This window comes from Parathielavia appendiculata (assembly GCF_033297405.1).
Source record: "Parathielavia appendiculata strain CBS 731.68 unplaced genomic scaffold N657scaffold_2, whole genome shotgun sequence".
Lineage (NCBI taxonomy): Eukaryota > Fungi > Ascomycota > Sordariomycetes > Sordariales > Chaetomiaceae > Parathielavia > Parathielavia appendiculata.
In genome coordinates this window covers 2,455,558-2,479,840 of record NW_026944221.1, presented here as the reverse complement: position 1 = coordinate 2,479,840, position 24,283 = coordinate 2,455,558, and the positions used below count along the sequence as shown (strand labels likewise).

Here is a 24,283-nt window from a genome sequence, read left to right as displayed (position 1 = left end):
GAATGGTCAGGTCCCCGGCTGGCCCACTGTCCAGCCCGACCGGTGACATGCGCACACAACTCTTGGCGATACAGCAACGTAAATTACCGTACTTTACGACCGCCCAGTAACTGAAAGCTCACTCGGCGCTCAAGACAGAGCCATGAATTCCAACCTAACAGAAGCAGCTGAACAGGTTGCCATCTCACCACACATGCACCATGGCTTCTCAGCTTCTTCCTCTCGGTGTGTCAACCCATTACATAACATTCTCTTCCTTGGTTTCTTCAATGCTAACAGGTCACTGCAGAACTCATCGACAAATGTGTCGGGTCGCGCATCTGGGTCATCATGAAGGGTGACAAAGGTACCTTACTCGTCCACACGACAGAGAACCCAAAGCAGTAATTAAAGTAATCCAACTTTTCATGTAGAGTTTGCGGGCACTCTTGTGGGCTTCGATGACTACGTCAGTACGTACTGTCTTTTCGGGGTCTCTCATGACCAGAGCCTCGCTAACATGGTAATAGACATGGTCTTGGAGGACGTGACCGAGTTGTAAGGCCTCCTTGGCTGGCCAGTCATACATAACCCTTGTCTTCTTTTCTATACATGATTGCTGACGATGTCTTTCTTTCAGTGACTACTCAGGGGACCACACCAAGTTGAAGAAGATCCTGCTAAACGGCAACAACATTTGCATGGTGAGTGGCATTTCCGCCCTGTTTTGGGCTTCCAACTCAAGGCTGACATTGACCATAGTTGATTCCGGGAGGAGAGGGTCCAACAGCCGTAGCTGCACCATGAGAAAGACGGGGATGCCGGTTGAAGGTTGCGAAGAGCACTCATGGGAAGTGTACAAGCATATGCGGTCTGGAATGATGGGGAGAAATGGAGGGAGGGAAGGACTGCAAAGGATTCCGTCCGCCGAAATCATGGAGACATCAGCTGCCAGCAGAACATGACAAAACCTGGAACCATGCAGTTTCACTGGATTTGCATGTCCCCAAGCTACACCACCATTTACGCAAAAGATATATAATTTTTCCCACCGAATCTCAATCGTGTCCCTGACAGGAGATTACCGTGTACCACGCTTTCGGAGCCAATACATGCACAATAGCTTGTTTAGCAATCAAATCCGCATAAACCGTCCCAAAACCCTAACGCCAATCCTGAACGCCATCACCTTATATGGAACTGCACGGGTTGGGCAAAACCGTGTGCCTGTCCGCCCATTAGAACCCATTCTGCCCCGATGGGCCAGCGCCGCCGCCGCCGCCAGCAGCAGCGTTCTCGCCCTGGTCCGCGTACTGCCGCAGGGCGAGCTCCTTCTGGAACTCGCGGCCGAGCTGCCCGTACATGGCCACCAGCTGCTTGCAGACGGTGACGAGCGCCTCGCGCGGCGTGACGGTGCCGTCCGTCTGGACGCGGATCAGGACTTCGGGCACATTGGGGTGGCCGACTATAGCGCTACAAGTTAGGTTTGTTAAAGGAGAGAGGGAAAAACAAAGACGAGAAAGTTAACCTACTCTTGTACCCCGCCATCAAAACGTGCGGCGCCATCTTGAGATAAGCGCTAAGGAGGTTGCCCAGCGTGTGGTCTTCTTTGAGGAGCAGAAAATCGGAGCAGTTGGACATGCCTGGTTAGACGGTTTAGTTCTCTACGGTAACGGCGATGCGGGTGGGTGGAATAATTGTCATAAACATACCGCTGACCACTTTCTCGGTAATTTTCTTCTCCCCTTCCTGAAGGACGAAGAGCTCGAACCTGCGATAGATCTCTGAATCAGCCTCTGTTCTTGCTTTAGAACAAAAATCGCTGCAACTGAAGAATCCAACCCGGTCTGCACGTTGTCGTCGTGTCTGGCATTGGTGGAGACCATCTTGACGGAGAATTAAGGCTGGGGCTCGGGTATAGTTGACTGAAGCCTTTGGGCTTGGGAGTGATGCCTCGTGGATGTAATCCACGAAGTCGAGATATTTGATCAGTTGCAGCACAGAGAGCTTGGACCGTCAAAGACCCGTCGCATTGCCTCACTCTGGCCGACAGATGCGCGCCATGACGTGTTGCAGTGCAAAGCCTGTGACCCTCACACGGCACGTCTCTTGACGTTTTTCTCGGGAAGGCGCAACTGCTGAGGCCTTCCTCCTCTTCCTCCTCCTCACCATTGCCTACCAACTATCCTCCTGGCCAGCGCTCAACGGGTATCGAAGTTGAGTTGATCATCGCTGAGCGGCCAATTCGCGTTTTCCCTTCACTCCATCGATGCCTGCGTCGGCCTTGTGCCTGATTCTCCGCCTTGCCCCTGATCAATGGCCTTTCCCCAGAGGCATCTATTCTCTCACTGGAACTTGCACAGAGTGTCGAAAGGGGGAAAGGGATGAAAGGGACAATAGAGGGAGTGTTCACCAACCTGTCTGGAGCGTTCATGGCGGCCACGAAGGGAGCAAGTTATCCAATGGTTTGACTGCAAGAGATGGTGAAAACAAATTTAGAGCGATGGGAAACGCTAATCAAGCTGTGATGGTTGTATGTGATGCAAAAGATGAGAGTTTGATGCCAAGGCACAGGCTCAAGGCACTTAACATAACTTGAAATGTGAACTCGCCGTGTTGCTGGTCCGTGCACGTCACTGACCCTGAACCAAGCAGCAACCGCAAGCATGTGAAGGACCCTGCTTAATCTTTGTTGATTCTGGCGTGACAGATACAAAAGTGTATGTAAAGGTCGTGATAGGGACTAGCTAAACCTTTCCCCCTCAAGAGTGTGTAGTTTGTCGATCTGTCTGTGTCCATGCTCTCTACATATGCCGCCTTGCGAATCTAATGTTCTACTCGCCCAATATAGGTAACCAACCTCAACCATCAATAGAGCAAATCCCCTACTTATTTCGCCAGGCAATGAAACGCCAGCAAGTGCTATGCTCAACGACAGCCATCTCACAAGACAACAAAGACAAAGAACAAGGCATATTGCATGGTATCCAAGTCTCCCCAGCCAAGCCTCCCTACACCATTGCCTGTCTACAGGCCCCTGATATTGCAATGGCTGGGCAACCCTCCGCCACCGGAATCCTTGGCCCAGCTCATCACCGTCAGGCTCGTCGTGTACGCCATGGCCACAAAGCCAAAGATGCACAAAAGAATGTCAGACCACCTGCGAAGGGCACTCTTGGCCACCGCTTTGTAGTGAAGCATAGGCTATGTCACCAGTTGATTAGCAGAGACTTCAGGCAACCGCCACCCACAAGTAGCAGGAAGAGGGCTAGTCCAAAACCTACCGGATAGATATACACCAGAGGGATACACGCAAAGTTGCCCACGAGCGCGACGAACTTGTCCAGGTTATCCGCGCCGCCCCAGGCAATCAGCGCGCACAGCGCCACGACAAAGAAGCGGAAAACATTCTTCTGCCACTTGATGTACGGGTTGTACTTGCCGCTCTTGGTGAACAGCGCGTTCTCCGTGATGCGGATGGCGGGGAAGATCTGCAGCGGGGTCGACAGCAGGATGGCGAGCGAGTAGAGGAACTGGACGCCGTTGACGAGCTTGTCGTCCTGCGGCAGGTTGAGCAGCACCACCGTCTCCGTCTTGGAGCCGTAGGCCGCGTACGAGAAGGCGCCCATGACGGTAAAGAGCGTCGTGATGATGACCATGACTGCGAACATGACCTTGGGAAACTTTTGCGGGTGGCGCATCGACTCCTGAATCGGTATGATCAAGCCGATGCCCTCAAACGTGAAAATGGCGGTGCCGATGAAGAGAGTCCAATCCTTCTGGTTGAACAGGATGATGTCGGCAAGCCCCTGCGTGTTGAGCGTGAGGACGTCGTAATAAAAGAGGTAAGCCAGGCCGATAACGATGAAGGCGTCGGCGATGAGAGCAGTGAAGCCTAGCTTTCCGATGTCGCGGAGGAGCGAAAAAGGCAGGAACACCAACATTTGCATGATGATTAGCCATGTGATGGGAATCAGCGTCTTGCAGTCGGTCACGGCAAGGATGAAGGCTTGCAGGTTCTCGGACGTGAAGACGATGTAGGCCGCGACGAACCCGAGCTGGCTGATGACGATGGAAGCTAGAATCAGGTTCCTCATCCACCTGCCGTAGAGGATACCGCCAATATCACCAAAGGACCCGTCGACCTTTAACCTAGTGGTGACCAGCAGGACGAAGCAGTAGTAACTCAGGGCCGCCACGAAGAGCAGAACCAGATTGCTAAACAGCATGCCGCCATTGAGGTAGGCGCGCGGGAGGAACAAGACACCGGTGCCGACGAAAGACTTGAGGAGGAGCAACGCCGCGCCCATTGGGCTGTTCTGGCCACTCCCTCCGCGCTCTTTCCTCCTCCTCTTGCGCCGCGATGGCGTCAGCAACGCGCTCTCTTCCATTGGCTCCTCCTCTGAGTCCTCGTCATACATGTCACCCTCGCTGCCCGAAGTGAAGTATTCGCCGGGCTTCAGCACCTCGTCGTCTTCCTCGAGCTCTTCGCCGGCAAAGTGACCGTATAGCGTCAAGAACTCGAGGAAGCTGTTGGTAAACAGCTGGGGTTGCGTCTGGCTACTGCCGGAGCCGTGCTCCAGCTCGTCTGGATCCCTGGCAGCCCGCCGGATATAGTTGCGCCGGAAGCCCCCGGGAACCTTGATGTTATTAATATCGAGCTCCTCGGTCTCCGGTTCCGGCCTCGGAACGCTGAAGCTCTTGCTGCGCTGCATCTTGCTCCGCTGGTCCGCCTCTTCTGTCCACTTGTAGATTGGTCGCGTAATATCGCCTCCTTGCAGCTTTAGACTGGAAAATTCGTCGTCGAAGCCGGGCTGCGTCGCGCCAACGGGTTGTTTGCCCTTGGAGCTTTCGCTGACCTTCCTAGATCCATCGTCCAGAGAACCCTCTCCCGGTCGAACCAAATGTCTTTTGATTATCTCGGGATCCTCGTACGCGGCAGCTCCCCATTGTCTCCTCGCATCAAACGAGCCATAGTTTGTTGGCGTCCTGGAGCCCAGGCCATTAACGGGGGCTACGGAGGGCGAGGCTGTTCGGGCATGTGGCGTGCCGAATCGCGGGGGCGACGTTCCAAGCGAGTTGGATAGGGCGGCAGCGAGGGCCGAGACACCGGGACCGGCAACATGCGAGCCGGGGCCGGGGAGAGGCGTCAAGTGGCCGGAACCTGGCCCTTCGCCGACTGGCGGTTGCTGACGACTTGCCGGGGACGAGCCCAAGGCTACGGGGGATGCAAGGCGGGCGGTGAACTCGGCGCGACTGAAAGAACGGCCGCGAAAGGAGCCGGGCGATGCGGACATAGGCTGTATGGGAGGGGGTGAGTCCTTGTTTGAGTTTGACATGATCACTGTCGTAGCCTAGGATCGCTATCGCATGCCTCTGTGGTTGACAATGGGGTATCGAGACCGTCCGACGCGGCAATGCTTTCGAAGTCAAAGAGCAAACGGCCCAGCTTTCGACAAGCGATTCAACAGGAAGAGCGAACGGCAGCGGTAATGGGGGGATTGGACCAGATTCCAATCCAATTCCTTAGGAGGAGTGACAAAGGATCGTAGAAAGGAGAAACCTCGTTGTCGAGGGGGCAGCTGACGATGGATGGCTTGTGACTCGTACCGGCCACTGATAAGGAACGATGTGGTTGGGCGACCTGCTGACAGACCACAATGCCCGTGTTGGCGCTGAGGCTTGGGGATCCACACATTTGGGACTCTGGAAATCTGGTGTAAGCTTACGCTGTTACGGCTTTGGTCATTACAATACGCGAAACTGCATATACAATACGAGTCTTTTCGTGATTACGATCTAAAGGAAAAGAGGGTAACGTTAGTCACAGTAAGAAAACATGAAGAAGGAAGACAAAAAACAAAGACACAGATGATAGCAAAGTTTCAGGATGAGAAAGTAAAAGAAGAATTCGAATGCTCAAATCGCGCGCTAGTACGAACAAACCAGAGCTGGACTGTATTGTGCCTGCCATGGCGATCTGGACGGAGTTACCCCGACTGAAGAATGCTCCAGAATGACGTCTTGTTTTAGGTATCAACCTCTCCAGGTCTTCAACGCCAAACTCGGGAGTCTGGAACAAGCCGCGCAACATTCCTCCCCTCTAAACACTGATTCCTTGGATATATCTAAGTGCACACTTCGAGCCTCGAAATTCTGATTATCCGGTTGCATATCTGCATCGCGGCCAACGTCAAGCCCGTAGCTACCGCTTTGGCTGTCGTAAGGAAGAGTCCCAGACCACACACCCCGCCGGTGTTTTCTCCCTCTCGGCGGAGCTGGCGATTAACGCCCCGCTACTCTCAAAGCGATGCGTGTTGCCGGTGAAGTGGTTGCCCGAGACATCTGAGTGCTGCCTTTGATCCTGAGATCCGAACGGGGTGAGAGGCGGTCACGGCGATATCCTTGTTATTGGGGGGTTTGATAGAGGAATTCATCATCTCTCAACCTGTTGGGCTAATACCTAAATATCCTTCAATGCCTTATTTATAGCTCCGACTGGACGTTCCGGTGACAACGTGGCTTGAAGGACGGAGAGCTGCCCAGTCAACGCCCACCATGGAGCTCGAGGCCTTGAGCAAGAGGAACAAATTGGGGACAGTGTCTGGTGTCTACATACCTGTTTGCCTCAATATCATCAGCATTCTCATGTTCTTAAGATTCGGCTTGATATTAGGCCAAGTAGGGTTACTTGGCATGTTAGGTATGTACAATACCCACCTGGTGTCTAAGGAGGACGTGACTGACTTCGCCAGGCCTCTTGCTCATTGCCTACATTGTCGATTTCGTCACAACCCTCTCGCTTTCAGCCATCGCTTCAAATGGAGAGGTCAAAGGGGGAGGCGCCTATTATTTGATCTCGAGATCCTTGGGCCCCGAGTTCGGCGGCTCTATCGGCCTCTTGTTTTATCTGGCCCAAGTGCTGAACACGGCTCTCAATGTCGTCGGCTTGATTGACTGCTTCAAGCTCAATCTCGGCCATGTCATGCCAGAGGGGTACTGGTGGGACTATCTCTTCGGCACCTTCGCCCTGGCGTTGTGCACTGGCTTGTCCCTTGCCGGGAGCGCAGTCTTTTCCAAGGCGAGCAACGCGCTCTTGGTTGTTTTGACCCTCTCGACCCTCAGCATACCGCTCTCTGCCGTGGCAAGGCCAGCCTTCAGTGATCCGAACAGGGGAATCGAGTTCACGGGAGCCAGCCTGGCAACCCTGAGATCCAACCTGCTCCCTCACACCGGCGCCGCCGAGTTCAGCGGCTTCGAAACCTTCCGAGAGCTGTTTGGCATTCTGTTCCCCGCCACCTCAGGCATCTTCGCGGGAGCATCCATGTCGGGGGATCTGCGCAATCCCAGCAAAGCCATACCAAAAGGCACTCTCTGGGCCATGCTCTCAACCTTCGTTGCCTACCTGCTCGTCATTCTTGCCCTTGCGTCGAGCACATCGCATGCTTCCTTTTTGCAGAACGCAAACATCATACAAGATACAAACGTCTGGCCTCCGATTGTCTTCGCCGGAGAGCTTGCCACTACCTCCTTCTCTGTTTTGATGGGCGTCGTGGCATCTGCCAAGCTCATGCAGGCTCTTGCGAGAGACAAGCTGTTCCCGGGCTTGTCGATATTTGGGAAGGGCACAAGAAGGGCAGATGAGCCGATTGTTGCCATTTTCCTTACGTACATCGCAGCACAGCTGGCAATGTTTGCGAATTTGAACCAGATCGCCACCCTCATATCCATGGGTTATCAGGTAAGAACGTCGCAGACCACCGACCCTGTACGCCAATGTCCTGACCTATGTGATAGATGACCTTTTTTGTCATGAACCTCGCCTGCTTCCTCCTCAAGATAGGGTCCGCCCCCAACTTCCGCCCGGGTTTTAAGTTTTTCAGCTGGCAGACGGCTTTCGCGGGCAGCGTCCTCTCCGCAGCGGCCATGTTCTTCATCGACGAGACATACGCCACCACGGCCGTCTGCCTGCTGGTATTTCTCTTCCTCCTCATCCACTATACTAGTCCACCGAAGCACTGGGGCGACGTCTCCCAAAACTTGATCTACCACCAAGTGAGGAAGTATCTTCTGCGCCTGAAGCCAGAACACATCAAGTTCTGGAGGCCGCAAATCATCCTGCTCATCAACAATCCCAGGAGACAGACTCGATTGATACAGTTCTGCAACTCTCTGAAGAAAGGCGCGCTGTACATACTGGGGCACGTTATTGTCACCGACGACTTTGCAGCTGGCGTCACAGAGGCAAAGCTGCAGCAAGCCGCCTGGACCAAGTACATTTCCGAGTACTCCAGGATCAAGGCCTTTGTACAGTTGACTATGTCTCCTACCATAACATGGGGTGTGAGGAATTTGGTCCTCTCCGCCGGCCTGGGAGGCATGAGACCGAATATCGCCGTCATGGGCTTCTACAATATGGATGAGCTGCGGCGTTCACGGCCGGCTCTGCAGGTACCGGAAGTGCCAGCTTCGCCTGCACCGGTCGAACAGGGCAAGGCGACAAGCGAATCGAAAGTCAGAAGAAGGCGAAGAGGTGACACTTCCTCCCGTATCCTGGAAGGGGTGCTGCCTACCGATGCGATCAAGACAGAGGAAATGATGTCGGTAACCAGCTATGTCACCATTCTCGAAGATCTAGCTTTGCGGTATCGGCTGAATGTCGCCATCGGCAAGGGGTTCGACGCCCTGGAATTGCCGCGGAAAGATGGCAGCAACACAAAGAAGCACATCGACCTGTGGCCTATCCAAATGTCGGCGGCAATCACAGCGGATGGAAAGAATGTGCTCACCACAAACTTCGATACATGTAAGCAACCACATTCAACAGTGTTGCGCTTGGGCTGACCATAAGCAGATACGCTGATTCTTCAGCTGGGATACATACTTCACACTGTCCCAGCATGGAAGATGGCTTACCGTCTACGGGTTATCGTCTTCGTCGAGTACGAGAGCGAGGTCGAGGAAGAACGAGGCCGGGTCAAGGCTCTGCTGGATAAGCTAAGGATCGATGCCCAAGTCCTGGTGTTCTGGCTGGCCTCGGGCAACCTCTCGACCTACGAGACCATCATCCATGGGCACTTCACCAATCCCGAAACCGAGCGTCTCGTCAACGAATGCCTGAAGGGTGAGGCGTGGTGGGAAGATCTACAAGCGTACCGCGTGAGCCGATCCATGACTGAATCACAAGAGTTCGCGTCGTTTGCTCACGTTATGGGTTCCACCTCCGGCAGGCCGGGTCTGTATAACCCGCACACCCGTGCCTCGAACCGCAGTGAGAGAAGGCGCCATAGTCTGGCGCAGCTCACCGAGCTACCAAGGAAACCCTCTATGTCGCAGTTGATCAAATGGGGCGTCAACATGGGAATCCATACGCAGAATCTACCCTTCAACGTCTTTGACCGTTCAGACACAGACCTTGACGGCGAGAGCGATTCGGACAGCGACTCGTCAGATGTTGACGGACACTTCAGTGAAGTTGTTAGCCATTCTGGCGCAGGCGATGAGGCAGCCAAGCGTCCACTTCTACCAACTGTCCGGAGGCGGAGAAGCTTCGCTGATCTCATTGGCCGCGTAGAGAGCCCCACGAAGAATAAGAAGTCAAAGAGGACGTCATCGCCAATGCAAGGCTCGTATGGAACCATGCCGAGCAAGCGCGCGGGTGGTGAGGCGGGCGTGGAACCCGCAAGGCAAAACAGGAACGGATCGGGGCCGCCTCAACCCTTTCGAGGAATTCTTAAGCCAGAACGGCCTCCTTTGTCCAGGCACGGTTCTTCGGCGCCCCGGTTCTCCAGCAACCTGGTTCCTCAGACAACAATCACGAACGAGGACGGCACTGGCCCGAGAATCATGTTTGCCGAAGCAGAGGTACGGACCGAACGGTCTTCGTTTTCCCGGCAGTCATCGTTTGTACGCGCCGCAGGTGGGGAGTTAGCGTCCGGCGAAGAGAGCGGAAGCGACAGGAGAGTTTCGTTTGCTGAGCACGCGGCCGGCGCCAAGTCCCCGGAGAGATCGAGAAGAGGCTCGTTATCCAAAGGGTCCGACAATGGCGGTGATGCCTCGCTCAACATTCCTGCACTGCTGGCTTCCTACGAGCTATCCGAAGACGAAAGCAACAGGAACGGATCGAGTTATTCGACACAGGGGCTGTCACTGTCCTTCAACGACCTCCCTGGCCGGGCTCAGCATTTGATCCTGAACGAGCTCATGCGTCAGAACAGCAGCGACACGACTGTGATGCTGACCACGTTGCCTATTCCACAAGAGAACACGTGCCAGAGCGAGGAGGCAAGCCTGGCGTATTTGTCTGACGTTGAAGTCCTTTGCAACGGCCTCCCTCCTGTGCTCCTAGTATTGAGTAACCACATGACGGTTACTGTGAGCCTCTAGCCTGGGGTTCCTAGGGTTGCGAATGGAATGGATTCGTGGAATCAGAGCCGCCACACTCGTGGGCTGCCGCATTGTTTGGGTATCAAACTCGAGCCGCGTGGAGACAAAGAAAGGTGCCTGTTCGCCACAATGAAACTCGGAATCGGATTGATTCTGGCAAAAAACGAGCATGAGAATCATCCTATGATGAGGATACCCCAATACAAAGAACGAACTTGTTCCTATCCCCTTTTATTCCTATAAAAAGCCCTCAGATACACCCACGCGGCTGCAACCGGTCCCAGTCTTGACGCGACTGCCCTACTTGCAAAGCCGCTTTCTAGTCATTTATCTTCGCAGAGTATTCACGTAGACGATGGCGATACAACCAACAAGTGCAAACACTTCAATCAAGAGCCTTTCGCAGAAGCTCCGGGATCTCGGCCGGTTCAAGCATAAGAACGAAGAGAAACTAGAGGAAGAATTCGAAATCGTCCACACTCCAGACCGGCCTTCCAGGCACATTTCGCCGATTGAGGCGCCTACTGAGGAAGAGTGTGGCGACGAGATTGCAAGGTGGCAGCGCGCCTCACTCAAAGCACGCAGAAGCATGTTTACAAGAGGCCAATATGGGCGGGCGGACATGGTACGTCAGCGTTCTCTGAGGCATCCTCAGGGGCGGATAGAGGATCAGAGAAATGTGAAAGAGTGGCACGCCTTGCAAAAGTTGGGTCTAACGCAGTCAAACCAGCAGGATGGCTCCGCTGTTAACACCGAGAGCGATGACGACGCGGATGAGCATGCCCGGCATCACCTTGCCTCGGATCTGGCACTCGGGAGGGAGGTGGGACGAGGTGGTTGTGGCCAGCAACCGGCACTGCACCACCACCGACCCCTAAAGCCTGTGACACCGAGACAGACAGGGCAAACCGAAGTCGCAAGACAAGAAGTTCCTCAACAAGCACAAGCCACAGCTATAGGGGCTCAACATGGCAGTGACAGAGCGAAGTGCGCAAAGTTCCCGGCTGCCCCCGCCCCTTTATTCTCCGGCACGCCGAGGTCTGCACCGACAAGCCATCCACGAAGCGTCAGTCCGGCGCTGGCAACTGTCGTAGGAGACAGCAGCCTGGCCAGAGCACGGTACACCGGAGGTAAGCATCTCTACACGGACGAGGAGGATGTGGAAAGCCCCGTTGACGTGGAGAAATTAGCGCGCATCGACATATACCGCCGCGGTTCCTGCCCCTTCTGCCGCAAGTTCTTTGGCAACAACCCGCTTCCCCTGTTCTGCCCATACCCTGACTGCAAGAGGGATTTGAGGAAATGTCTGGAGTATCCCAACCGCAGGGAGGTAGAAAAAGCGCCGCCCAGGCTGCGGCAGAGGACCTACTCTTATGCACAGCCGGGGGCTGATGTCAGGACGATGGACCAGGGGATGTCAACCCGCCAACCTGTCCCCAGTCTCACAGTCGAGGCGCCCACGCCCATAGAAGACCAACTATCAACGAGACTCGGCGCTCCTCCATCACCGCCGTCTGCGTCAGTATCAGCACGAAGGCAGAGATCTCCCTCTCCCTATAGAGAGCTCCGCACAATTTGTCCCACACCTTCAGGCTTCTACGACCTAGGCCAGCCCATCCAACCATCGACGCTAGAAAGGCAAAAATACATCGACAAACCTCTCCCCCCACCCCCTATACCACCAGCCCGGTCGGAAAGGAGGCCGCCGCCGCCGCCGCCGCCCCATTTATCGCTGCCCCATTTATCGCCGCCCACATCTCTTTACGAGTCCATCTCGGCACGCCATCAACAGCTGTACAGACCCTCTCAGCAACAGCAGCAGCAGTACATCACCTCCCAGATGAAAGCAACACCGCCCACCCCCAACACCTCATCCCAATCCCACTCCTCCACTCCGCCCGCCTCCCCGTCTCCGTGCTCAAGCAACGCCACAAGCAGCAGCAGCAGCACTCGCACCGATAATACCCCGTCCGGGGCTTCTTCTTCTCGTGCCGTGGGAGATCTGATTTCCACGTCTAAACATCACAATCGCGAGCAACAGCAACACGGCAAGTCCTCGTCAACTGCCACCGCGGCCATGTCCACCTGTGGCACTGCGCATCACTCTCATTCCACATCTTCAAGCAGTGACGACCGAAATGGGGGAAGCAGATTGACGACTCGCAGATCAACCAGGTCAAGGTCGTCGTACACGACGGTAGACGACAGAGAGTTTCTGGCGTGGAAGACGCCGCGAGAGGTGGCGCAGTTTGAGAGGGAGCGGAGGGACAAGGGGGATGATGCTGAGTTATTTATGGATATTATTGGTGAATATGGGGATGGGGATTATCGGGGGAGGGAACTTGGAAGGAAGGGGTTCATTTAGGGGACCTAGATGTCGAGACCATGCTGCCGAGAGACAATGATCGTTGTAACTTTATTCAGTTGCTTATTCATTGTCTACTGTGGGCGATTGGACTTAGTAGACCGCACTTCGTCTGTTCACTCTTCTCCTGTGGCTCTTTCATGGACATGAGAAGTACATCGTACGCCTGTCGTGAACGAGAGGGAGATATGCATAAACCAAGTGATAATCTTCGTAGCAACTGGTGAGCAGGGATACCAATTTAGTCCCGTACTCGCAACTAACCTGAACCTAATATCCTCCGTTTATTGCCAACCCCTTGGCTACACTCGCAAGGACCTAGCCACGCAGTATGAAGAGATACAACGCAGGAATGATGTAGCATACAATATACACAGCCAAGGTTCCATAGCAGAAGCCTAACAGGAAATCCGCCTGCCCGCGTAGCCGCCGCCGCCACTTCTCTTCCTTGCGCTTCAATTCCAAGTGAGACATCTTCAAATCAAAATGGTGTTGAATCTCCGTTCTGAGCTCTTCACTGAGATCCCGGTGGAGATCCCATTTGAGATCCCGTCTGAGATACTGTCTAAGCTGCTCGTCGCTGAAACGTGGTGCGGTTTTGAGAATACGGGCGTACCGGGGTGCTGTGGGAGACTGAAGGAGGAGGGCAGGCGGGCTGATGCTGTGTGTCAGTTCAATACACGAACGGCTGGATTAGAGCAGTGCCTTACGAGAGAAGATACCCACCTGGGCGAGTGAGCGTGGTGGCCGACGGCTGGCCGACAGCGCACAGGCACGAACGACGCGATGCGAGAGCATGGTGTAGTTTTGGTGATAGATGGTGTTGTAGATTGACCACGGAGTTGCCAGAGAAGAAGTGCGAAAAGAAGACTAGATTTGGAAAAACCAGATTGTAGAATGAAGGGAGATGTAGAAAGAAGGATCGTGAGAACACATGAGGCGGAAGGGGGTGCTTAAGGTGAGGTTAGGGAATCTTAAGGCACATGCGGTCAGATAGGTCAACAACCGCATATCTGTGCGTCTTACATCCGTAACTTTACGCCGAGGACAGCTCTATCTACCGCAGGTATTTGAAACCCCAAACTGTCTCTTATGTATTTCTCGTTTGATTGACCTTCGTTACCGTTAGATCTCCCTTGTCCATGCCTTCTAGTTCTAGTAGCCCGCCAGCCTCTAATTTCCTCCTCCACTTTGTGCTCTCATACCGGCCCAGTACCATGGTTAACCTCAGGATGGCCTGGCTGCTCGACGCATGCTCTGCAACATCCTGCCCCATCGATGTAAAGGTCCACCTCCCAAACGCCCAGTTCAGAATGTACCTCTTCCTCGTCTGTGATGAGGCCGGAACCGACATCTCCTCCGAGTTCTTTACTGTCCCCGAAGTGGTAAGGACGGCTTTGATGCGGTACACCTCGTCCTTCGGCGTGCTCTTCAAAAAAGCCATCAGCTTGCCCGCATCCACTACCGCATCCGTCGTTTTCCCCTTCAACTCCACCGACAACACCTCCACCTCAGACTGGTGATGTTCCTTCCCATGCTCATGCCCACACCCATCCCCGTGCTTGCACCCCCTCCCATCAAGATCTGTCTCCTCCACCAACCCCCTCGCCAACCCTCCATCCACCCCAAACACAACCCCAACATCCACCCACCCCTTGTCACTCTTCACCCACGCAACATCCACCTCCAGATCCCCAAGCCGATCCAGCACCTCGTCAAACCTCCTCTCTCCGCACCCCTCCCACTTATTGAACACCACCAAGTCGGTATACCTCGCCTGCAACCGCGCCGTATAGCTCGTATCCTCATACCCCTTCCAATTCTCCACATCGATCACACTAACCACCCCGTCCAGGACATATTCGCCGCCCGTCTCCCTCGCCAGCCGGTTCACCTCGAGCGCCAGCGTCGCGGGGAACGCGCTGCCGCTCGTCTCGATCACAACGCGGTCCGGCGTTACCTTGTCGCGTAGTTCAGACAGGGCCGGGCCCAGCTGGCCGACCAGGTTGCAGCAGATGCAACCGTTGAGGAGCTCGGTGACGCCCGCGATGGCCGACGATGAGGCGAGCTGCGAGTCGATTGCGAGGTCGCCGAATTCGTTCTTGAGGAGGGCCAGTTTGTACGACGGGTTGAGGGCGCGAAGTTGGGGGATGAGGTTGAGGATGAGGGTTGTTTTGCCGGCCCCAAGGAAGCCGGTAATGATCGTAATTGGGATGGGCTTGCGGGATGGGGGATCGGTTTGGGTCATTGTGATAGGTCGCTCGAACAAGTTATATTCCTTGTCTTTCTTTTTTTCCCTGGAAATGAGTGACGGTATGTGCTAGTCAATGATAGTTTTGAATAGGGATCGAGTTGCTCAACAGTACGGAACGGGCGGACTTGAAACGGTGTTGGTTTGGCGGCCTGCGGGCGAATTTTGAAGCCCCGCGGAGTGAAGAGGCGAGGGGCAGAGCTTGGCAGGGGTTCAGAATCAGGTAGCCTCCGTCTTTTGAAATTCTCCGAACGGACCCTATTAGGTTCACGCAACGAGACCCTTCCGCATAACATCCTCCGTGTGAAGGAATGCATATCAGACAAGCACGTAGCCTGCCATGAGCTTGCAGGAACTCATCTGGATCCGTTACAAACAGGCGTAAGACAACCAACCGCATTGAATGTTTTGCTGTGGGAAACGTGCCCTGGGCCATGGCTGGCAACGGTGTCAAATGTCAAGAGACAGACAGCCTGAATCCCTTCAGAATTGTAAAGGCATATCTGGTAGAGTAAGCGACCGGGAAGACAACCTGGAAGAGTCGATGAAAACGGGCAACAGACAGCCGAGTCTTCATCTGGAAGCACGCCTGCTGGAAACGTGTGCCGCGCCTAGTGACGTCACGACACCACGCTTCCTTAACTTACTGACAGTATCCGTAACAGCAGAAAGACGGCGCGTCCCTCCATCCTCAGACAGCCATCGTCCTTCGTCCACAGACTTTGCAACAGAAACTAGATTCTCGAAACAATGGCTCAGCAAGTTGTAACAACCAACAAAAAGAGCCAGTCTAATGGCCCCGATTACAAGGCCATGCTCGATGAGGCCGCTTCTCGGAAGGAGAGCCCTCCGCATGAGGAGGAACAGAGCCCCAGTATTATTGACAAGGGTACGTTCTTTTGGAAACTGCTCAGACATTGCAACAGTCCGCTGATGAAAGTAACAGTCTCACAGTACGTCCCCGCCGTAGGAAAAGTGCTCGGGAAGCAGGAGAAGAAATTAGAGGGTGGCCCGTCGTCGGCAGACACAAATAAACCGGGGCCGCCAGATCGACCTATCCATGACACGCAGATCGAAGAGTTCATCAAGGGCCAACATCAGAGCAAGAAGGTCGTCGGTATAGAGGAACCAACGCAGGAATAGACCATTGCCCATGTCATCCCCAAAATCAAGTGAACCGTCCACACCGCGCAGGCGGCACGGCAGCCCCAGCTGACGTCTAGTTTTCCATGTCCTTGCATCGGGACCTATTACGAGCTGGGAATCCCACCGATGTGTTGTACGACCGTGACGCCGTGAAGGAAACGTCAGTCCGGAGGCAATCAAGTACCCCGTTTTAGATCCGAGCCGCCGGTGGTCAACCCGAACGCGCTTGATCGCGTCAAAATCCAGGTGATCGTGAAGGCTTGTCTCCAATCATTCAGCATTTCACACCCACATGAATACTAGGTGAGAAACTTCCTATCAAGGAGGTCCATCTCCGAAGGAGATCTCATTGAGATCTGGCAACCTGACACCGTGGGATACTAGTGACGGTCGTGGCATCTTCGTGAATACTTTTTGATCTGGAGAAGAAGAAGAGGAAAATCCTAAAAAATCTCGGCCTGCTGTGAAGTTATAGCGATTGATGTGGGGCTACGATTGCTGCAACTGCCTCGATATATGCATGAAGCTTTCCACTTCATGCATATGGGCAGCACTGATAAGCAGCCTTATGTAATCAGGATCCCCGTCTTCAACCGGCGCCGCATCAGCACCAGCAACAAACAATCCATCTATAACAGCACACACCCGCCATGCCCTCAGACGAGTACAGCTCCGTAGCTCGCGGCCCCTTGAAACTCAAAGGCGCCGCGGGCGTGACCAAAAAGAGGAAAAAAAAGGACAAGACTACCGACCTTGAAAAGAACCTCTCCACCAGCGGGGACAAGCCGATCGATTCAACAAAGGACATACCGGACCGCTCCCCAGGAGAAGACAGCGCCGACAAGCCGACGACGTCCGACCGCAACGACTTCGAACACCGGGAGAAGACAGCCGCCCAAAAAGAAGAAGAGGCAGAGGCGTTGAAGACGGAAACAGAACGGCGGTTTGCCGAGGCCAAGCGGAAGAGGGTATGGGCTCTTTCACAGCAATTTTCCTGTTTAACGACATATGGAGCAGGAGCACTGACAGTACTTCCAAACGAAACAGTTAAAAGAACTCGCCGAATCGGGCCGTATCCGGCCGGAGCTTCTCAAAACGCACAAGCAGCGCGTTGAGGAGCTGAACGCACACCTTGCGCGGCTGAGCGAGCACCATGACATGCCCAAGATCGGCCCGGGCTAAACAATATACGACCTCATATCCCGGTGGAAGAGGTTGTTGTGGTGGGGATGGGGATAGCATGGGGAGAGGCAAGCGAGCGAGCCCGCATTCAGGTCGGCGAGACGGTGAACGTCCGGTCATGGTGTTCCAAAACGGACAGACAGAGGGGATTTTCCTATGGCGCAATAAGAGCTTTGCCTTTTGTATATCTTACTCGATACCCGGATCTGTCTCTCAATATCTTATCTCAGATTCTTTGAAGTTCGGTTCTCACTTCTATACCATAACACGCCGATTACCCAGCCTAGCGCGGCCTACCCGTCTATGTACTTGTGTCCTTGCGTATATATATGCCCAGCATGCCGTTTGCTGCCCATAGTCTATCCAATCTCCCATCGTCCTCTTCTCCTCCTGGAATAAATGAATGTGGTGTGACTCGTGATCGTCGTCCCAACCCGGATCCAAATTACAACATACAAGTGCCAACACGCTGTGTGCGTATGATATATAAAGGAGAGACAGTAACACATCCTCGAATAACTCCTAATGAATGCGAGAAGATGTGGGGGCGAAAAGACCAAGACCGACCCGAACCGAGCGCTATGCAGTGGACAAACTCGCTGCAAATAAAACAATGAATGAATGATTGAATCAGCCTGATTCCCGCTCGCTCAGAAAGACGATGTAAATCTGGCTTTCTCCAAATTCGGCTCTCTCCTCCCCAAGACGGTGAACCTTACACCACGATCAACAACATGACAAGCGCCACCGCGCCCGCCAGAATCGAGCCGCTGCTGTGACGGTCCACGGCAGCGTTCTGGAGACTGCCGGGCGCCCTCGTCGAGGTCGCTGATGACCCAGTCTGGTGGGCGGCGTCGCCGGGGACGTAGGTTGTCGCGACGACGGTAACGACGACACCATTGGGGGACGTGCTCGTGAAGGTGCTGACGATCTGCTTGGAGGTCTGAGGCGGCGCCGTGGTGGTGGCGGCGGGAGGCTTGGTCGACGTTGTGAGAGTGGTGTCTGCTGACCCGTTAGTCATGGACCAGCACGGTCGGGTGGGGTGGAGTGGATGGGATGCCGAGAAAGGGGATGAGAACAGAAAAGAAACAAGAAATAAGCAACAGCAACGCGAGGTCCACATACCTCCGGCAGTCGTGGAGGATGGCGGCGTTTGGCGGCTAGTGGACAGAGCTGTCCCCGACCCAGGAAAAGAAGTTGGGGGGAGGGTGGATTCACTTGGACTTGAAGACGTACCAGGGGGTGATGTGGATGGAGAGGAAGTGGATTCACTTGGGCTCGAAGACGTACCAGGGGGCGAGGAGGAAGGAGTAGATGTGGGAGTAGTGCTTGGGCTGCCGCCGGTGCTGGCGGGCGGCACATTGCTGCTGCTCGGCGGCGCAACGCTCGACGTGCTCGCGGTGGGGCCAACCGTCGTCGAGGTCGTGCTGTCCACAGGTGGCACGGATGTCGTAGTCTCTGTCTGCGTCTCCGTCTCTGTCTCCGTCGATGTCGATGTGGACGTCTCTATCTCTGTCACCGTCGGGGTTGGGTTGTCGCCAGAGGTGGTCGAGTTAGGCTCTTGGCGCTTCGCGAGCTGCAAGATGGAAGTCGCGAGAGCCGCGTTCGCCCGGTGGACTTCCTCCATTGCCTTGTGTTCGGATTCAAACACTCCGTCCCTGAACCGACCGGGGAAATACCGATGCAGGAGCTCATGGAGAGACGCCGGCGACGCCGACTTCAGCATATCCGAGAACGATTCTGACGTCGTGGCGTCTGTCTGGCGACCCGTGGCGCCGTCATGGCAATGCACTCGCGGTGAGCCGGCGGAGGCAAGGCCTAAGAGGACCAGCATACACAATAACAAGACCACGATCGTTCGCCGGAGATATGGCATCGTGTTAGCTAGCTTTGGTCGCTGCCAGTTGTCGTTCGTTGACTCTATCCCCGAAGCAGTCTTCTCCCGGGCGTCGAGAGGAAGAAGACGTTCGGAAGCGGGCGAGTTACCGCCTTTGGGGAGGTCCATGGCGAAAGTCGGGCCTCTATCCTATCAGGAGAATAATGCGATGATCCGGATCCTCGGGGAAGCTTGGCTATTTGATGAATATGCAGGCGGAAGATGGCTGCACACTCTGGCTCGGTGCGTGGCTAGACTGCTTGGAGTCAGCGGCGGTCTGGAGGAGCAACTGTTGGGCTGTTTCGGTCGGGAAACAAGATCAAGGTATGTGACAAATCATAGACCTTGAGTTATATGACGAATCAAGCGGTACGACCGTCCAGGTTTTGGAGTAACGTGTTTCGGGAGCTGCAAAGCACAGGAAGTGGGCAAAAACCTGCACGAAAACCTGTTGAGAATAAGAGAGTCGTACCGTTGCCGTGCCCGTCGTCCACCACTGAGTATCCGCCTCGATCACCCGTACAAACATCCACAGTAAGATCTGGCGCGCGATCGTTCGTCTCGGCGTTGGAATGGTTGACCGTGCAAAGTTTCACACTCGCCCATCAAGACTCCGCGAGATTATCAAGCTTCATGAGGAGACTGGACCCAAAGGATCAAATCCTGGTTGCCCACCTGCAGATCGTCTCAGCTAGGATGACGCTGCAGAGACATGGATTCTCAGTCGCTGTCAACGCCAAGACAAGGCATGGCAAAGCTAGCGATAACACATATTTCTGTGGTTCAGCACCGCCTCAAACACCGGTTCTCGACTCGAGAAGTTCGGATATCTAAGGCTTCCTATCTTCCATTTGCCTCCGGTTCAGCCTGTCGGTTCATTCGAATGAAACGCTTTTTGCGGGTCAATGTCGCCTTCCAACTTCGTGTTCCTCTGCAGTCGATGACCAAGACCGATGATCCCAACCACTAGAGTCTGCACAGCCGCCAGCCATTGGCTTTTTGGACGTTTCGCGATTGGCAGCCTGTGGGTGGTCGCCGATGGACCCCACACTGAATCGACAAACTGGCTGGGTGTCAGCGACATCTTGGCATCTGCAGCCCTGGCGCCATTGCTTCTGAATCGCGGAGAGGACCGAGTTGAGAAGCCGCAGCAGTCCATCAGACGAGAATCCGCGATATGTCTTCAACATAGGGCCTACGATTGCGATCCGATCCGTTGTTCTCTATCGGCCGAAGTGGTGCACCTCAACCCAGTCCGTTAAGATTCCTCTTATTGCAATTGCAAAGTGTGGATGCCACTCGTATTGCCGACGTCATCGGTACTGGAACTTCGCTCTTGGAGCTTTGTGCCGAGTACGGATGTCCACGTCAAAAGTTCTGTCCAGGCGCTAATGACGCCACCCTCGTTATTTGATTTCGTCCTTTTCCCGCCCCTCCTTATATTCATTTCCACCTTCTAATTGAATAATTTGCTCAATATGCCATGGTATCCTTTCAATCCACGCCTGGATTTGCTCCTGCGATAAGCTCTTCCAACACTGCTTACACACTCTGATTGCCTCCTGACGGCTTTTCGGTGCTCCCTTCTTTGTTGTGTGCCTCGTCATCCATGGCCAACAAGGCTCGATTGGATTAAGATCGGGTGAGTTCCCTGGCCAGAGCAGTCGTCTAATCTGATGAAGATCATAGACTCTGCCTTGGATATAGTGAGCATGCGATGGTGCCTTGTCTTCTTGGACTATCGTACCAGGGCGATCCTTCTCACATTCTCTCGCGAATGGAAAGAGTTTAGGAAGAAGGATCTTCGTCTGGTAACGATACCAATCAATCCCTCCTTTACCTCCACGCGCAAGTTTTCCATTCTTCTTGTTCCATCTCCACTGAGGTTTCCGACCAGAACGGGTCTCCAAAGATAACCTCCCCAATTTTGTCTCAAGCTCCCACTCGTCCCGTAGAATAGGTTCCAGCTCTTCATTCATCTTCTCGATGTCTCTCTCTGCTTGTTCCTTTTCTTGCTTTGTTTCAGGAAGCCAACAGTGACAGGGACCTTTCTTATCATAGGAGAAACAACCCCAAAACATGAACTCAGAATATCCTTTCCAACGCTCGCGAATAGCACTGCGGGTAAATCTCTCTTCCTTTGTTCTCCAGATCCGATAACCGCCACGGCGATGAAGGAGAACAACAGAAGTTTCATCGGACCATATAACCCGTTTCCAATCCTCAAGGGTCCAGTGTCGATGGGCTAAACACCATTGCAGACGTTCATCTCTCATCTTCTTCGTTAACCCAGGCTTCCTCGTTGGTTTGGTCTTCTTGAAGCCTGCCGCTTTGAGGATCCGTAGGACGGTTGTAGATGAGACTTCGATGCCCTGCAGGCTAAGCGCGCCAGCAAGATCAGCGGCAGTCCTCTCGCGGCCATACCGGTCATGGCGCACCTGGCTGATGATCTTTTCGGTGATCTCAGGGGTTTGCTTAAATGGGCGGCCAGAGCGAGGAGCATCCTCCAGCCATTCATCCTTCAAAAGAAAGGGCCGGTGATTCGGCTCAAATCCACGTTCGATAGCTCGAGCGTAGATACGGTTGATTTGTCGGACAGAAATGCCAGTTTCTTCTGATATCTGAGCAGACGTCTTCCCACCAACTGGAGATCTCAACGTAACAACAAGCGCACGTGTTGCGATATCAGTATTGGGAGCCATTTGGTGATGTTCAAGGGTTGAATGTGCAGGCGGGGGAGCGAGCGGGTCCGGCGTGACCTGCTGAGGGTAGCAGAATAGTATTCAATTAACGAGGGCGGCGTCGTTAGCGCCTGGACAAAACTTTTGACGTGGACGTCCGTACTTGCCAGGAGTATCTTCTGGTGGATCGGTCCATTCTCGACGGAGGTGCGGAGTATGATAAGACACGAGGTTTTCCAAACGACGATGGTCTGAGACGAGGCCATGTCATGACACTATGGTTGGCGCACAACAGCCCGTTCCATGCATCGATCGACAAATTCTCTCAAGCACTTGCTGCGGTCCTGCTGCGTGGTCGAGCGTTTGCTTGTTCGCAGGATCGTTCGTTCCAGAATCCGGAGCCGAATCCATTGGCGGACACTCCGCAAGGAGTTGGGCAACTAGCTCCGTTTGCTAACTTGCTGATGTTATGAATACTATATTGTCGTGTAAGGGTGGAGCGTGGGTGTTGATGAAACAGGGGCGGAGGGACCTCAGGGTTGGGGTTCTTTATGGGATACTGCCTATCCATGAGGTCGACACTGCCTCTCGGGAAGTTAAGACTTCCGTTGACTGAGGAGGCAAACCATGCAATGCTAATGAAAAGTGTTGAGAACAAATGTAAATGACCCGATGAACACTGGAGTGTTGCCGGGCGGTGTTCTCCAAGGTGTGAGGTTTCGCTGCTGTCACGAAAGGAGCGCCAGGGCGAGAGACGCCTTGGCTTTTGCAAACAATAAGCCTCCCTTAGAAGTAGGCTTATATGTAGGCAGCTGTTTCATGCAAATGTTTTCCTCTTTCCTTTGTGCTTCTCCTGGAACGCCTGATTTTGTGTCATCATCGAAACCGCTCAAGGCAGACACTTACCAATCGCGTTTCGTCCCCAGAATACCAATGGAAGCCAAGCCACATCTCGCAGAGCTCTATCGGCGCGCCGTCGCCGACCCCCACTCCATCTCGCGCGCCGAACGTAACGCCATTTGGGGCCACCCACCCCCCGAGGAGGAAGACCGGCTGTGCGTCGCCAAGACGGGCCTCACCCGCGCCGGGCTGGTGGCCAAGGCGGCCGCCCAGCCGGACGAGCTCACGCTGTGCGAAGCCAAGATTATCTGTCATCATCGCGGCGTGAACTTTGATGACAAAGCCGAAGAGGCCGCGCCGATCACTGGCATTGTTGACCGCCTTGATCGGCTCGAGGTGGCGCTGTTGGAGTACATCAGGGTTTGCAAGAAGAAGCCCACGCCGCTGGAGAAGCTCTACAACGAGGCACTGGCGCGATTATGCGCTGTCCGCTCACCTGAGGAAACCACCGCCTTCGCGAATGCCTTGAAGCGAGATTCCGAACTTGCAATGGCTGATTCGGAGGCCAACGAGATGAAGTGGCGAGAACACGAAAAGGCGAGGATCGTAAAGGTCGGCACGCCCTGGATAAGGAAAATGCTTGAAGCTGGTCTGCTTGAGGACGGCGCCGAGTGCTGGGGCTTCGTTGTCTTCCGCACCGGATGCTACCACGGCGAAGAGAACGAGGCCTTGTGGCAGAGGTTCCGCGATCACTTGCTCAAGGTGGCCGAGACATCGGTGCTACACTGGTACAGCGGGCCCGAGCTGTGGCCTTCGCTCCGCATTGTCTTCGTTGAGGACAAGGAGTTAGAGGGTGCCTCGAATGAGCAGCTGCGCATCTGGTTCCGGAAGATGCGTGACAGAGCCGGAGGCGAGCAGCATCTACCTAAGGGGATCAGGACCAACTGCTTCCTCGTTGCCGATGAGGCAGTCATTAAGAGCGAGGCAGCCCAGACGCCATATACACCGAGGTGCAAGTACATGGACGTTCCAGAGTTCGGCGTGGAGATCCTAGACGAGGATCCAGTGGTATATATCCGCGCCGTCGACCCGGATTACGTGTCTCCTGGCAATCCTGCTCCTCCTGCTGAGAGAACCAAAGAGGACACCGCGGACAAGGTCCCTGGAACCCCGACCAGCAGCAACAGTTTGTCGGCTGCTCCGGCATACATGATTGCCATGGCAAAGCAGGTGGAAGAGGAGATGGCCGACTTCAAAGGCGAGGCGACGGTCGCGCTTCCACGCGTCTTTGACTGGCTGCACCGCGCCTGTTTCTTCGCCGAGCGCGGCATCAAGTATACCCAAACGGATGGTCGAGACGGGTGGCACACAATCCATGTGCAAACCAAGAAACCGGAAGCATGGGTCCGCAACTGGTCGGCATGGACGGGCAGCATAAATTATGCAAAGGATCTCAAGCGTTTCCCTATTCCCCCTGAGCTCCTCCGTACCCTCTACCCCGCCCAGCCGCTTCCCCCACCCCCGCCCAGTTCATAGCACATAGGTAGAAAATTGCACATTATGATTTCGCTGAGGCT

General features: G+C 54.5%; 11 protein-coding genes across 11 annotated transcripts; 6 read left to right on the top strand and 5 right to left on the bottom strand.

Moving 5' to 3' along the window:
• The first annotated feature begins 162 nt into the window (after positions 1-162).
• Positions 163-1,066, top strand: N657DRAFT_687798 (LSM-domain-containing protein). The gene is made up of 6 exons (XM_062796905.1): positions 163-225; positions 290-346; positions 414-452; positions 510-537; positions 620-683; positions 742-1,066. The coding sequence occupies exons 1-6, from the start codon at positions 201-203 to the stop codon at positions 784-786; spliced, it is 258 nt and encodes an 85-aa protein (XP_062651317.1). The 5' UTR covers positions 163-200; the 3' UTR covers positions 787-1,066.
• Positions 1,067-1,217: 151 nt separating this feature from the next.
• N657DRAFT_678137 (RBP11-like subunits of RNA polymerase) lies at positions 1,218-1,865 on the bottom strand (the record flags this gene model as incomplete). Its single annotated transcript, XM_062796043.1, has 4 exons — positions 1,218-1,444; positions 1,512-1,622; positions 1,692-1,750; positions 1,822-1,865. The coding sequence occupies 4 exons, from the start codon at positions 1,863-1,865 to the stop codon at positions 1,218-1,220; spliced, it is 441 nt and encodes a 146-aa protein (XP_062651316.1).
• Positions 1,866-2,665: 800 nt separating this feature from the next.
• On the bottom strand, positions 2,666-5,626 carry N657DRAFT_641549 (uncharacterized protein). Its single transcript, XM_062792170.1, has 2 exons — positions 3,264-5,626; positions 2,666-3,183 (listed from the first exon to the last, which is right to left on the bottom strand). The coding sequence occupies exons 1-2, from the start codon at positions 5,274-5,276 to the stop codon at positions 3,007-3,009; spliced, it is 2,190 nt and encodes a 729-aa protein (XP_062651315.1). The 5' UTR covers positions 5,277-5,626; the 3' UTR covers positions 2,666-3,006.
• Positions 5,627-6,537: 911 nt separating this feature from the next.
• Positions 6,538-10,365, top strand: N657DRAFT_564624 (uncharacterized protein; the record flags this gene model as incomplete). The annotated part of the gene is made up of 4 exons (XM_062788297.1): positions 6,538-6,682; positions 6,735-7,720; positions 7,777-8,785; positions 8,834-10,365. 4 exons carry the CDS (start codon positions 6,538-6,540, stop codon positions 10,363-10,365), a joined length of 3,672 nt encoding a protein of 1,223 aa, XP_062651314.1.
• Positions 10,366-10,720: 355 nt separating this feature from the next.
• On the top strand, positions 10,721-12,730 carry N657DRAFT_678134 (uncharacterized protein; the record flags this gene model as incomplete). Its single annotated transcript, XM_062796042.1, has 2 exons — positions 10,721-10,990; positions 11,096-12,730. The coding sequence occupies 2 exons, from the start codon at positions 10,721-10,723 to the stop codon at positions 12,728-12,730; spliced, it is 1,905 nt and encodes a 634-aa protein (XP_062651313.1).
• Positions 12,731-13,820: 1,090 nt separating this feature from the next.
• N657DRAFT_566660 (cobW-domain-containing protein) lies at positions 13,821-14,978 on the bottom strand (the record flags this gene model as incomplete). The annotated part of the gene is made up of 1 exon (XM_062788443.1): positions 13,821-14,978. One exon carries the CDS (start codon positions 14,976-14,978, stop codon positions 13,821-13,823), a length of 1,158 nt encoding a protein of 385 aa, XP_062651312.1.
• A 753-nt stretch (positions 14,979-15,731) lies between these two features.
• N657DRAFT_687792 (uncharacterized protein) lies at positions 15,732-16,536 on the top strand (the record flags this gene model as incomplete). The annotated part of the gene is made up of 2 exons (XM_062796904.1): positions 15,732-15,870; positions 15,928-16,536. The coding sequence occupies 2 exons, from the start codon at positions 15,732-15,734 to the stop codon at positions 16,122-16,124; spliced, it is 336 nt and encodes a 111-aa protein (XP_062651311.1). The 3' UTR covers positions 16,125-16,536.
• A 241-nt stretch (positions 16,537-16,777) lies between these two features.
• Positions 16,778-17,309, top strand: N657DRAFT_565654 (DUF1754-domain-containing protein; the record flags this gene model as incomplete). The annotated part of the gene is made up of 2 exons (XM_062788375.1): positions 16,778-17,095; positions 17,175-17,309. 2 exons carry the CDS (start codon positions 16,778-16,780, stop codon positions 17,307-17,309), a joined length of 453 nt encoding a protein of 150 aa, XP_062651310.1.
• Positions 17,310-18,024: 715 nt separating this feature from the next.
• Positions 18,025-19,314, bottom strand: N657DRAFT_678130 (uncharacterized protein; the record flags this gene model as incomplete). Its single annotated transcript, XM_062796041.1, has 2 exons — positions 18,025-18,311; positions 18,600-19,314. The coding sequence occupies 2 exons, from the start codon at positions 19,312-19,314 to the stop codon at positions 18,025-18,027; spliced, it is 1,002 nt and encodes a 333-aa protein (XP_062651309.1).
• A 702-nt stretch (positions 19,315-20,016) lies between these two features.
• N657DRAFT_641545 (uncharacterized protein) lies at positions 20,017-20,376 on the bottom strand. Its single transcript, XM_062792169.1, has one exon. It carries the CDS (start codon positions 20,267-20,269, stop codon positions 20,048-20,050), a length of 222 nt encoding a protein of 73 aa, XP_062651308.1. The 5' UTR covers positions 20,270-20,376; the 3' UTR covers positions 20,017-20,047.
• Positions 20,377-22,799: 2,423 nt separating this feature from the next.
• On the top strand, positions 22,800-24,242 carry N657DRAFT_678129 (uncharacterized protein; the record flags this gene model as incomplete). The annotated part of the gene is made up of 1 exon (XM_062796040.1): positions 22,800-24,242. One exon carries the CDS (start codon positions 22,800-22,802, stop codon positions 24,240-24,242), a length of 1,443 nt encoding a protein of 480 aa, XP_062651307.1.
• Between the last annotated feature and the right edge of the window lie 41 nt (positions 24,243-24,283).

What these genes read in the sequence shown, in the direction of transcription:
- N657DRAFT_687798 (XM_062796905.1), top strand. Translation starts at nt 201, where the DNA reads ATGGCTTCTCAGCTTCTTCCTCTCG. An exon ending in TTGGAGGACGTGACCGAGTT is followed by an intron (nt 538 to 619) that starts GTAAGGCCTCCT and finishes TCTTTCTTTCAG; the next exon opens with TGACTACTCAGGGGACCACA. An exon ending in ACGGCAACAACATTTGCATG is followed by an intron (nt 684 to 741) that starts GTGAGTGGCATT and finishes CATTGACCATAG; the next exon opens with TTGATTCCGGGAGGAGAGGG.
- N657DRAFT_641549 (XM_062792170.1), bottom strand. Translation starts at nt 5,276, where the DNA reads ATGTCCGCATCGCCCGGCTCCTTTCGCGGCCGTTCTTTCAGTCGCGCC. An exon ending in CTCTGGTGTATATCTATCCG is followed by an intron (nt 3,184 to 3,263) that starts GTAGGTTTTGGA and finishes CTGGTGACATAG; the next exon opens with CCTATGCTTCACTACAAAGC.
- N657DRAFT_641545 (XM_062792169.1), bottom strand. Translation starts at nt 20,269, where the DNA reads ATGTCGCTGACACCCAGCCAGTTTGTCGATTCAGTGTGGGGTCCATCG.